General features: G+C 51.8%; 2 protein-coding genes across 6 annotated transcripts; one reads left to right on the top strand and one right to left on the bottom strand.

Annotated features, from left to right (window-relative positions):
• Positions 44-5524, top strand: PDZD3 (PDZ domain containing 3). Of its 2 annotated transcripts, none has more exons than XM_018059674.1 (11): positions 44-141; positions 518-545; positions 696-769; positions 1100-1311; positions 1606-1798; positions 1890-2026; positions 2272-2476; positions 2709-2905; positions 3002-3226; positions 3369-3569; positions 3821-5524. In XM_018059674.1, the coding sequence occupies exons 1-11, from the start codon at positions 60-62 to the stop codon at positions 3848-3850; spliced, it is 1584 nt and encodes a 527-aa protein (XP_017915163.1). In that variant the 5' UTR covers positions 44-59; the 3' UTR covers positions 3851-5524. The 2 variants fall into 2 exon arrangements, with proteins under 2 accessions (XP_017915163.1, XP_017915164.1); XM_018059675.1 differs by having other exon boundaries at positions 1732-1798; positions 3821-4680.
• CCDC153 (coiled-coil domain containing 153) lies at positions 6056-10369 on the bottom strand. Of its 4 annotated transcripts, none has more exons than XM_005689542.3 (7): positions 10276-10357; positions 9893-9974; positions 9424-9489; positions 8911-9030; positions 8121-8213; positions 6525-6655; positions 6056-6253 (listed from the first exon to the last, which is right to left on the bottom strand). In XM_005689542.3, the coding sequence occupies exons 2-7, from the start codon at positions 9960-9962 to the stop codon at positions 6125-6127; spliced, it is 609 nt and encodes a 202-aa protein (XP_005689599.2). In that variant the 5' UTR covers positions 9963-9974; positions 10276-10357; the 3' UTR covers positions 6056-6124. The 4 variants fall into 4 exon arrangements, with proteins under 4 accessions (XP_005689599.2, XP_017915157.1, XP_017915160.1 ...); XM_018059668.1 differs by having other exon boundaries at positions 6056-6248; XM_018059671.1 differs by lacking the exon at positions 9893-9974 and having other exon boundaries at positions 6056-6248; positions 9424-9494; positions 10276-10369.

The following is a 12357-nucleotide window of genomic DNA, read 5'->3' as shown; positions in this document are numbered from 1 at the left end:
TTACCCAGCTGCTTCTAAGGCAGTGTCTTGAAGGAGGCGGGACGTGGGGGCGGGGGTAGATGGGAGGATCAGCTGGTTTCGATGGACCTTGTCCTTACACTGGGCGCTGGGTCGCAGATCCAGCCATGGAGGCAGCTGCAGGTAGGAGGCCGGGAGAAACCCTCCTGAGGGGACTTCAGGGCAGAGGGTGGATTGGAAGGGTTTGGGACTAGGACACACTTGGTATTGGGGCTTGGAGCCCTGAAAACAGACTGGAAGTTAGGAGGTGAGAGGTGAGTGGGTGGATGTGTCTGCCTTCCTGGTCCACGCCCTGAAATCTGATATGCTCAGATTTCTGTGTATATCAGGTCTGGGCCAGGGAGTGGAAGGAAGGGGAAGGGAAGACCCTTTGGGAGCAGAACACAGGGCAAGTCCTGAACTTGGGGGTTCCCCTAAGTCCTTTCAGTTAACGACCATGGAAGTGGAGTCTCGGTGGGGAGACTGCCTCTTGTCCCCTCACCCCTTCTTTGCCTGGCAGATCTTCAGGACACAGCCTCCTTGGCCCTGTAAGTGCCGTGCTGTGAAAGACTGGGGCAAGGAGAGGAGGGAACTGAAGCTGGGGAGGCTCATCAGCTGCCTTTGGCACCTCAAGGCGAGCCTGGGACCCAAGTCTGGATGTCAGCTTTCTCCTATCTGCGTGACTTGCCTCCTTGCAGGAAGTTTGAGTTTAACCCAAAGCTGGGCATTGATAATCCTGTCCTCTCCCTGGCTGAAGACTACGACCCTTCTGGTAACCTCCCCCAACCCCTTGGGGCAACCACTTCCTTTCCCCAGAGCCACCAGGGCACCACAAAGCATCCTGTCTCCTTGGAAACCACTCACTGTCTCCCTCTGATGACAGCCGTGGTGGGGAGTGACTACCTGGAGGAGGAAGGGGGCTGGGCTTTTTCCTTCTGTCCTAGCCACTCTGCCTGGGCTGTGTTCAGCCCCACTACCCAACACCTAACTGGGCAGAAGCCTGTTCGCTGTTCAATCACATAGGCAGGGGCTACCAGGCACAAGGTGACTTGGGTCATGTCCCCTTTCCTCCGCATTTTCTGCTGCCCACCTCTCCATCCAGATCTCTCGAGCCTGGAACGGCCTCGCTTCTACCTGCTGAATAAAGAGGAGGGCAGGACTTTTGGCTTCCACCTGCAGCGGCAACCGGGCAGGGCTGGGCATGTGGTGTGCAGGGTGGAGCCAGGCTCTTCCGCCCAGCGCCAGGGTCTTCGAGAAGGAGACTGGATCCTGGGGGTGAACAACCATGTCGTGGAACATGAAGATTATTTGATGGTGAGGTTGGGCTGGAATCCCAGTAGTACGAGGGAACGTTCTGTAGCACCTGGGGGAGACAGAAGCCTCTTGGTCACCTCCCTGGGTATGTGGGGGTGACGTATCTCCCACATGGGAGGTGGGAGGGTGGGGGTTCACCTCCCCCATCTCCCAGAATTTAGGGATGTCCCAGGTCAGAATGGCTGGGTGAAGGCCTCCAGAGAGCTGGTTCCCATGGTGAAGAGTGTAGCTTCTAGGGAGGGGACCTTCATAAGAGGGGCCGGCCCAAGCCCACCCCGCGTGCCTGCTGTTCAGGTGATACGCCGGATCCGGGCCAGTGGGCCTCGGGTGTTGCTGACAGTTTTGGCGCAGCACGTGCACGAGGTGGCCCGAGCTCAGCGGGGGAACAACAACAGCCACCTTTGTCCCCCTCTCGGCCAGGGGGTCCGGCCTCGGCTGTGCCACGTAGTGAAAGACGAGGGCGGCTTTGGCTTCAGTGTCACCCAAGGTGAGCTTAGAGCGTGGGAGGGGTCAGCAGGGGGGCTCTGAGCCCTGTTGTGGGTGGACAGCAGGCAGAAAGTCACTCTTTGGGCTTCCAGGACATCGGGGTCCTTTCTGGTTAGTGCTGAGCACTGGAGGAGCAGCTGAGCGGGCAGGAGTGCCCCCTGGGGCCCGGCTGCTAGAAGTGAATGGGGTCAGTGTGGAAAAGCTCACACATAACCAACTCAGCAGGAAGGTATGGCTGCTTCCTCTTGTCCTCACCCCTCTGGGCTTGTCCCTGTCTCGGGAAGCAGGCTCTCAGTCTCCCAGTCTGATCTTGTACCTCCATCACCATCCTTCCCTTTCCACTCTGTGCTCGCCACCCCCCTCCCCTCCTGAGGGCTTCATTCTAGGGCCTAGGAAGAAGGGCTGGGAGGGGGTGCCTGCTTCTGCCCTCCCTCCCCAGTTGGTTGATGCTGATGCCCTGCTGGGTCCCCACAGCTTTGGCAGAGTGGCAAGCAGGTGACCCTGCTGGTGGCAGGGCCAGAGGTGGAGGAACAGTGTCGCCAGCTGGGAATGCCCCTGGCTGCTCCTCTGGCAGAGGGGTGGGCACTGCCCACCAAGCCCCGCTGTCTGCATCTCGAGAAAGGGCCCCAGGGCTTCGGGTTCGTGCTCCGGGAGGAGAAGGGCCTTGACGGTCGCCTCGGTGAGTGGGAGCCCTGGGGATAGGGGTGGGAGGGCGGGCCTTGGGGTGGGCACACCAGTGTCTGCATCCACCGCTCAGTGCACACAAGTGGTGGCCCTGGCTGAACCCCAGCCCAGGGCCTCCTCCTCCTCCTGTGTACCCCAGGGTCAGTCCCCCAGTGTGCACACAGTGGCCTGGGCTGGCACTGGGGGACAAGGCGGGGGAAGGAGCCATGAGGATGTCTGCGTCCCAGGTCAGTTCCTTTGGGAGGTGGACCCAGGACTGCCAGCGGAGAAGGCCGGGATGCAGGCTGGGGACCGGCTGGTGGCTGTGGCTGGGGAGAGCGTGGAGGGGCTGGGCCACGAGGAGACAGTGTCCAAGATCCGGGCGCAGGGCTCCCGCGTCTCCCTCATTGTCGTCGACCCCAAGGCTGACCGCTTCTTCAGTATGGTGCGAGCTGAGGGGCCGGGGCTAGAGACGGGGCCGGAATGGAGCAAGGGCTCAGGTTAGGGAGGAGCACGGACTTGTCCTGTTCCTCTTTTCCAGGTTCGCTTGTCTCCGCTCCTCTTCTTGGAGAGCACGGATGCTCCTGACTCTCCCCGGGGTAGTGGCTCAGCCTCTGCAGTTGAGACCAACAGCCCACTTGTCGACACAACAGTGGCTCCTGTCCCATGCAGCTTCCGCCAATGCTTCCTGTACCCTGGGCCTGGTGGTGGCTATGGCTTCCGACTCAGCCGTGTGGCCAGCAGGCCTGGTCTCTTCATCTCCCAGGTGACGGATGCCCCGGGTACCTTGGATGTTTTCAATCCTTTGCCTCTTGATGAGCCTTCTGCTTCCCTCCCAGAGCTCCAGAATACCCAGCAAACTTTTCTGTGGTGTTCCAGGCTCCTCTAGACCCCACCTATTCCACCAGGTGACCCTAGGAGGCTCCGCTGCCCAGGCAGGGCTGCAAACAGGAGACGTGATTCTGGAGGTGAATGGGTATCCCATGGGTGGAGAGAATGACCAGGAAAGACTTCAGCAGCTGGCTGAGGCGAAGCCACCCCTATGCCTGAAGTTGGCGGCCAAATCTCAGCAGGGCTTGGAAGCCTGGATTCCCCCAGGGTCCAGAGAGGTGAGGAAGAGGAGATGGATGAACTGTGAACAGCCAGAAGAGGAGAGGACGTGGTCAGAGAGGAGGGCAGAGCGGGAGGCTACAAGGTGAAGCCGTTTGGGGGACCCTGGTTGGGACTTTAGGCCAGGGTAGGTGGGAACAGAAAGACCCCAGAGAAGAAGCCCTATGCCTGGGCGTTCCAGTGCAGGCGGGGACAGGGAAAAGGAACCTTCTGTTCCCTGAATGACTTCTTCCCTTCTTTCTTTGCTTAGGATGGGGTTCTGGCTTCAGATCTGCTGTAGCACCCCATGCTTGGCAATGATCTGCCCGAGCTTCCCTGTCTTCACCCTCCAGCCTGAGGTGGTGGGAGCTGAGATGCTCTCTTTAAACCAGAAGCTGCAGCTTTAGGACTCCTGATACCGCCAGTCACAGGATTGTTCAAGGTCTCTCTCCCTTCCCGTGGCTCCACCTCCTGGAAGAGGGTGTGGCCAGAGCCCTCAGGTGGGCCCGTGAGGGAGCTTCCCATTTGATTCTGGAGGTCTGGTGGGGTCTTTGGGAGCTGTGCCCCAAAGATGAAGATCTGCTTGAGATGAACAGTGTGATTTTGTGGTTTATAACAAGAAATATATATTAGGTTTTCCTATCCTTTCCTGGCAGAGAGCTTCTAAAATCCTTGGGATTTCCTAAGTAATAAGAGTGATAAAGGTGTCTTCTGTTATTCATAATAAGGCTCGTTCAATTACAGCTATCCTTGTTAATGAAGTACCTTTCGGCAAGCACCTAAGAATGGGGCACTGGTTTCCAGGGGAACCGACCATGTGATTAGCAAGCTGGAACTTTCAGTGCCACCCCCACCCTCAGTCTCCTGGGAAGGGACAGGGGCTGGAGGTTGAATTAATCACCAGTGATCAATGGATTGATTAATCATGCCTACCTAATGAAGTCTCCATAGAAACCCAGAAGCACAGGTTCAGAGAGCTTTCTTTGTTGATGAAAACATGGAGGGGCAGGGGGTTGGCACACCTGTAGAGGGTATGGAGCTTCCATGCTCATACCCCACCCCGTGTATTTCTTGCATCTGGCTGTTCTTGAGTTGTGTCCTTTGTAATAAAATGGTGATCTAGTAAGTAAACCATTTCCCTGAATTCAATCACTCTAGCAAATGATTGAACCCTAGGGAGGGGGTTGTGGCTATCACTGATTGATAGCCAGTTAGTCAAAAGCACAAGTGACAACCTGGACTTAAGATTGGTATTTGAGGTTGAGGGCAGTCTCGTGGGACTGAACCCTTAACCTCTGGGGTCTGATGCTATGGCCAGGTAGATAGTGCCACAATTGAGTTAGATTGTAACACAAAAGTTAAATTATGTCTACAGAGAATTACTTGTTGTGGGAAATCTCCCCCTCCCCCCTTTTAAAATGTGTTATATTCATTTCTCTTGGAGAAAGTTTAAGCACCATGGTGGTGTGGTGGTTTAGCTGCTCCGTCACGTCCAAATCTTTTGTGACTCCGTGGACTGTAACCTGCCAGTCTCCTCTCTGTCCACGGGATTTTCCAGGCAAGAATACTGGAGTGGGTTGCTATTTCCTTCTCCAGGGGATCTTCTTAATCCAGGGACTGAACTCAGGTCTCCTGCATTGCAGGTGAATTCTTTACTAAGCTACCCAGGAAGCCTTTTAAGCTCCATAGCTAAAAGGTGCACAGTTGTGCATAGTGGAAACAATTGTGCGTAGTGAGTAGAATCCTGATGCTCATTTCTACCTAAACCTCCACCTGTTCTACCTGAAAGATCAGTCTGTAAGGATGAAACACAACTTACTGAAAGGAAGAATCTACAGAGGGTGAAAATGAACTGTTTCTGCTGTTTCTATTACGGTGAATATATATTCTGTTATTCCCAAGAGATGGCAAAACAGTTAGAATATATTTGGTTATTCCTACTTTATACAAAATTAATTAGACTAAGTAAACTTTTTAAATGATATTATAAATTCAATACAAGGCAATGCTGGGAATTCTTTTCAAAATCTCCCCCTTCCATATTTAACCGGAAATGAAGTAGAACTGAGAATGTTGTAGTAAAATAAAGGAGAAGCAGAGAGTATTCCATTTTCAGGTGGGCTGTGGGGCTGGCTAGGATTGAAGCCATCTGGAACTTTCTCTAAGCATGACTCCAGGATGTTGGGTATATTATAAGAATTTGGAGACTAGCTGCACCTTCCCTCTGTGGGCACCTGAGGATTGTGGGGGCTGGTGCCTAGTCACTGTTAGTCCTTTATAGAAATAGCCTTTATCCACAAATCTGGCTGCCTTTGTTGGTGCTGGTGGGGATAGGGTGACCAAAAGGACTCAAGGGGTGGGACCCAGACTCCCTAGGAGAGAAGTTGAGACCTTGTCAAATTTCTCTCTTCTTATTCCATCTTCAGGATAATGGGTCAGTCCAGAACTGAGATATTCCCATGAGAGGCACTCCTCTCTGCCAAAAAAACACAGCTCACAGTCCTGCTGAGGTCTACATCAAGACAGCTTTATTGCTGGGGCCTCAGAGGGCCGCAGAGACTAGAGACTCATGGCTTCAAAGATCCAGGGGGTTGAGTCCAAACTGGCGGAGCTGCTCCTTGAGCCTGGCATGGAGTCTCAGCACAGCCCCGTCCCACTGAGGCTTCACGGCTCTCAGCTTGGCCAGGAGCTGGTCCAGGCTGTCCTGCGGACACCGAGCTTCAATCTCAGGAAGGAAGAGGGTAGGGTAAGGGGTGCCCCCAGCCTGGTCTGTAAGCTTTCCCAGCCAGTGTTTTCTTCAAGCTCTTATTCTTAGTGGGTAGGCATGGTTGTACCCCCTTAAGACACAGCAGAATCCCCTGTGAAGATGCTTCTTTCCCTTCCCCCTGGTCTGTCATTGTCATACTCGCTGGGATTTGTGGGGATGGGGAAGGGCTGGGCCCTGGGATGGCTGGTCTTCAGAGGATAGGGCTTACATGTAAGATTTCCTCATACTTGGCCTCCATGTCTGCCACGTGGGCCCGAAGCTGAGCCAGAGTCTGGTCCCGCTCTCCGAGGGCCTGCTTGGCCTCCCTCTGGGCAGCCTCAGCCTCCCTCTGGCACAATTCTGGGGGAGATGGTGCCAGGGAGGAGGATGAAGGAGGACAGGATTGTGACACTCTGCCTCTGAACAGAGTCTCCCACCCAAAGAGCACAACATGAGCAGGACTGTTCCAGCCTTCCCCAGAGCCGTCAACCTCCGCTAGTTCCTATAAAGAGCTGACATATACCGTTAAGGCACAGGAGAGGGGTGGGGGTGCTTGGGACAAGAGATTTGGCTCCCAAATCAGGTTGCCATTCACTACTTGTGTAACATCTGACACATCTCTAAGACTCAGTTTCTTCTTCTTTATAGAGAAAATGACACATGCTTCACAGGTGTGCTCTGAGAGTTAAATGTGATAATGTGAGGACATCCCCAGTGCCAGTGGCTAGGACTCTGCGCTCCCAGTGCAGGGGGCTCAGGTTTGAGCCCTAGTCGGGTAACTAGATCCCCCACGCTGCAACTAAGAGTTCACATGCTCCCAACTAAGACTGGGGGCAGCCAAACAAACAAATAAATAAAAAGACATTTTAAAAAATGTGATAATGTGTGGGAAAGCACTTAGTATGTAGGAGGTGCTTAAAAATGCTGATTGCATTTGAGATAAGGCAAAGATTAGGAAAGGAACTCAGGGTCTGCGTGGGAAGATAAGCAACTCTTGGATATCTAAAGCTAAACTAAAGCTACTTTAGGATAAGAAACCTTTGAGGGCAAAATTGTGGAAAATCCGTTCCACGCTAAAATTTTTCAACTCTGTCCTGTTACCAAGATGGAAGAGAGCAAAAGCTTCCTGTTTTTTGTTTTGTTTTGCTTTGTTGCTTATTTAGAAGCTCATTTATTTATTAGCAAATAGTTATTCAGGACCTATCACACATTAGGTCTTGAAGATACGGAGGTAAGTACTTCAAACAGTTATATTCAAGCTTGCTTTCATTCTAAACATCAGCCAAACTAAGAGAGAATGTGTTTTGCTCGTGAGAGACATGGGGGCAGTGGGGAGTAAGAACTGTCTTTAGAGAGACCATTGAGAGAGGGAGGTGCAGTGAGAAAGTTAGGTCTTCTTCATTTATAACTAAAAGTTTAAGATTGGGTATTTTTTGCTATCCTGAACCTTCTGTTGCAAGTAGTAGAAGAGTCAGTGGGGGAAGACAGTATGAGAGCTTAAATTGCAGTTTTCTAAAGAAAGACCATTCTGACTCCACCTCTTCAGGCTGGACTACATCAGTGTGATCCTCTGAGAGAAAGTGCTGTGAGGGCAGGGTGTGCTGTGTGTGCGTGCTAACTCGGTTAGTGCTTGACTCTTTGTGACCCCATGGAATGGGGCTGTCCAGGCTCCTCTGCCCATGGGATTCTTCAGGCAAGACTACGGAGTGAGTTGCCATGCCCTCCTCCAGGGGATCTCCCCGACCCAGGGATGGAGCCCACATCTTTTAAGTCTCCTGCATTGGCGGGCGGGTTCTTTACCACTAGGGCCACCTGGGAAGCCTACCTAACTGCTCCCGCAGGCCCTTCACTTCTTCCTCCAGCTTCCTGGTGCGAGTCTGCATCGCCTCCTGCAGGCTCCGGCACTGATGACTCATCTCTGGCAGAGCGGTGGGTGGCCAGGGACCCAGGTGGGGAGAGAGCAATGGAGAAAGGACAGGAAGTTGTGGGTGGGGGGGGCTCTGCTTGGTCCAGTGGACAAGTGCATAAAGGTCTGTTGGGGGCCTTCCCTGGCAGTCCAGTGGTTAAGACTTCACCTACCAATGCAGGGGACGCAGATTTGATCCCTGATCTGGAAGCTAAGATCCCATATTCCTCAGGGCCAAAAAACCAAAGCATAAAACAGAAGCAATATTGTAACAAATCCAATAAAGACTTTAAAAATGGTCCACCAAAAAAAAAAAAAAAAAATCTTAAAAAAAAAAGTCTTCTGGATTCTTGTGGTGATCTGAGAAGGTAGGGACAGAGCTAGGAAACAAGATACCCATCCGCTATGGCAGCTCAGTATGTGAATTCAGGCCCTCCTTCCCACCCACTCCCACGGGAGGAGTGAGATAAAGGCTAGGGCTGCGTTTCATAGTCCACGGGACATCAAGCACAAAGCACTGCATGTCACAGAAGGTTCCTGCCCAAGACCACAGAAGGCCCCCTCAGGATTCCTGTGGGTGCAGGGAGGGCTGAGGCTAGGTATGGCGGTTCGAAGTCCTCCTTGTCTCCCTTTCTAGCATCCTTGGGCCCTCCCAGTTGTCCTCTTCTGGGCCCCTGTCTCCCGCCCACCTGCTCGATCAACCTCACACCTGCATATATGGCCTTCCCTTCGCTCCGGGCTCCCTCCAGTTCAGCCTCCAGGTCTTTGATCCTCTGCTTCAGCTGGTCTTCCGAAGCCTTGGCTCGGCGGGCTTCATCCCTCTGCAGAGCTGTGAACAGTCCAGAGCAGCCCTCTGCACTGGCTGGGGGCTCCACTCAATCAATCAGCCCCCATGGCCTTGATGGACTCTGTCCGCCTTCAGAAACCTGGCGGCAGCCTGCCAGTCTTTCATCGTCATTCTGTTTCCCTTCCCCGCCTCAGAATCCCACAGACTCTGTTACTAAGAGGGAAAAACTCCCTCTGTGTTCCAGCTATAAACGTTAGCTTTCTTTATCAACCCTCACGGCCCACCCTGTCCTCATGACCCCAGCTCTTGACAATCTTTCCCCATTAGGGGATGGTTAGAGATCAGCTCAGCCCTCCACCATTGTTCCAAAACTTTAAGCTCCCAGGGATACACAAATGCCCACTGTCTCTGTTGCCAAACTTCCACCCTTCTTACCCAGGCGGTCTTGGAGCACCTCCTTTTCCAGCAGTGCCAGCCTGTGCATGGATTCAGCCTCCACATCTGCCCTGGCAAGACGGCAGACCCTCAGCTTGTCAGGATCTCAGCCTTCCCTACCCTCCTCCCACCCTCCTCCTGTACCCTGGACTTCTCTTTTTTGTGTGGGAGATACGAGGACCATTAAATGAGGGATCTCTGACAGCAAAGCCTAATGAGTTCACTACCCAGCTCACAGTAGGTATTTGAAAGATTGTAATGAATATACAAGGAAGGCACACAGCCAGAAGGGATTCATGGGTGCTGATTTTCCCATGTTCCCAGCTCCATGTCACCTGAATATGGATATAAAGGGGGAAGGCCAAGACAGCTCCATCTTGTCACGCAGAGGGATGAATTCTCTCTGGAGGTCTCTGAGCCAGAACAAGGAGAGGCTGGGAGGCACCCACCTCCACCCAGTCTGACTCACCAGCACCTGCATTTCTTTTCTTCTTCTGGGCCCCAGCTTTTGTCCCTTTTTCTTTGGTCTTAGGTGGCATCTCCTTCCTGTCCTGGAGGGAGGGAGGGGGCTCATATTTAGGTCTGGACATGGAGACGCTCTCCTGACTCCTTAGACTGAACCAGGAGTCCCAGGAGAATTAGTGCTCTCATCTCCAAGCCTGTCTCTTACACTTTCCAGAAGCTTCAGTTCTTGGTTCCTTGGAAACTTAGGCAAGGCTGGGGCCAGGGGGAAGGATGAACCCATTTCTCTCTACCAGTCAAGCTCTAAGTACAGAAATCATTCCTCTCAACCCTCTTTCAGAGAAAATAAAGCTCAGTACCTGGCCCCTTCTCTCTTCCCATTATCCTTACCCTGCCTCTTCCTTCCTCCAAGACCCTCACTTGTCTCTGTTGTATCTCCCTGTGGTGTGACCCACTTTCCAGGAGGGGCAGAGAAAAGGCCCAACCAGCTAGGAGCCGGAGGAGGAGATTGTGTTCTGGGACCCAATCCAGAGTGGCAAATTTCATTTGGGGGTGGGACTGAGAACTGGAAGGTTGGGCTTCTGGAGGCTGCACGTTGTCCAGGCAACCGGGAAACATGGAGCTGATAGGAAGGTACATGCATGCTTGCTCAGTCGTTATAATTGTGTCTGGTAGAAGGGGCTAAATACAATGCTTAAAATACCAAGGTCTCAGAGGGCCAATACTCTTCTCGTCCCCAGATCCTAAGTGTAGCTTGAGGAGAAAGGGCTTTGGAACTGATTAAATATGATTCACTTCTATGTAGCACTGCCTGCAATTTGGACGCTTACAAATTATAGATTTACACATCCAAAATAATGCTATTGCGCTGATACAGAGGAAAAGAACTCATGGTAGCCATTTGGGGTGATTTACATTTCCCAAAGTCTCATCAACAAAATGACATTATTAAATAGGCTTAAAATTGAAGATCCCTTTCAGGAAGGTATTCTATGGTGAATGAGGGAAAGAAATTCAGGAAACGGTGGTTGAGAGAGTTTCCTATTTCAGATAAATGAGACACAGAGGAGAGTTCGACCTAGGACCTCAAGGTGCTGTGCTAAGTCACTTCAGTCATGTTCGACTCTTGCAACCTCTTGTGACCCCATGGACTGTAGCCCTCCAGGCTCCTCTGTTCATTGGATTCTCCAGATAAGAATACTGGAGTGGGTTGCCATGCCCTTCTATCCTGACATAGATGCAAATCAAGAAGAAAGGGTACTGGTTAGAGACAGGAGCTTTTGAGTTCTCATCCTTACCCTTCTCCAGATATGTAAATTTGGGTGTCATTTTCCTTGCTCAGCCTCGGTTTCCTAAATCTTTAAATCTTTGATTTTGTAAATCTTGAAAGGCTTGGATTTTCACCAGGTATTTACAGGACTATCTTCTTTTATGGTGACTTAATATATTTCCTCTTTCTCCCTATTCCTGTCTGTGGTTGATTTTCAGACAGGTGCTGAGAAAATAACCAGCTTGGTTCCCTGTGGCATTGAGTTGATTTGGGCTCCCTCTAGTGGATTTTCTTGACCTTCTACTAAGTCTCCTGAATTTTTCTATTTAAATTATTTATGGAGCAATGTTGGGGGCACCCCTCATTTAGGGGTGCTGCCTAGCATCTTGCTGGAGTCACGAATAGTTGGCAAAATAAATCTGGGGAAGGGAGAATGCTGAGTGGCTTGCTCTGGTTAGCTGTTCCCTCCCCAAAACCCCTCTCTCCAGCCTTTTGCAATTGGGAGCCTTTGCTGTCTGTCTGCCACCCAGATTTGTGAACACCAAAGTGGCTAAAATGAAAACAGCAGAAACTTCAGGGCTTTCCCCCTTGTGGATTTAGGGAACTGCAGACTCTTTCTTTAGATATTTCTCTGTCTTCCTCAACAGTTTTGGTCAATTGCCTGTTATCAAGAACAGATCTGAAGAAACAGCCATGAGATCTTGGGGGCCAGGGGTGCGGTGGGGGTCGGAAATCCTTCTTCTGGGTGGTAGCAGATTCAGGCAGAGCCTGAGGATATTTATTTGTCACCTTCACAGCTGCAGGATACCTCTCTGACCCCAGGGACATTTTACAGAGTAAAGGGAAGAGCCAGCCTTGTTCTTCGTGATGCTTACTGTTCCTCTATTTCAGTGTCAGAAAATCTTGCCCACATGCTCCAAATCAGAAGAAGAGTTTTCTTCTAACCTTGACGCATGTTTTCATTTACTCCTGCCCTCCCCACACCACCCCACCCCACCGACAACCCTCTCTCCCCGCGTAGAAAAGCAGTAGAGGTCTCTGTTCTGTCTTTCCCCTCATCCAGAATTCTGTGCTGGGGACTTTTCCATAGAACGATTAGTGTCTCTGCTAGGCTGAGGCAGGGAGTCACATACTGAGGAAGAGATTACAGAGAATAAACAACATGTCGTGTCTCAGAAGAGCATTTACTTTTCAAATACGTT

Source organism: Capra hircus, chromosome 15 (genome assembly GCF_001704415.2).
Source record: "Capra hircus breed San Clemente chromosome 15, ASM170441v1, whole genome shotgun sequence".
Classification (NCBI taxonomy): Eukaryota; Metazoa; Chordata; class Mammalia; order Artiodactyla; family Bovidae; genus Capra; species Capra hircus.
This window is presented reverse-complemented; position numbering and strand designations above follow the sequence as displayed.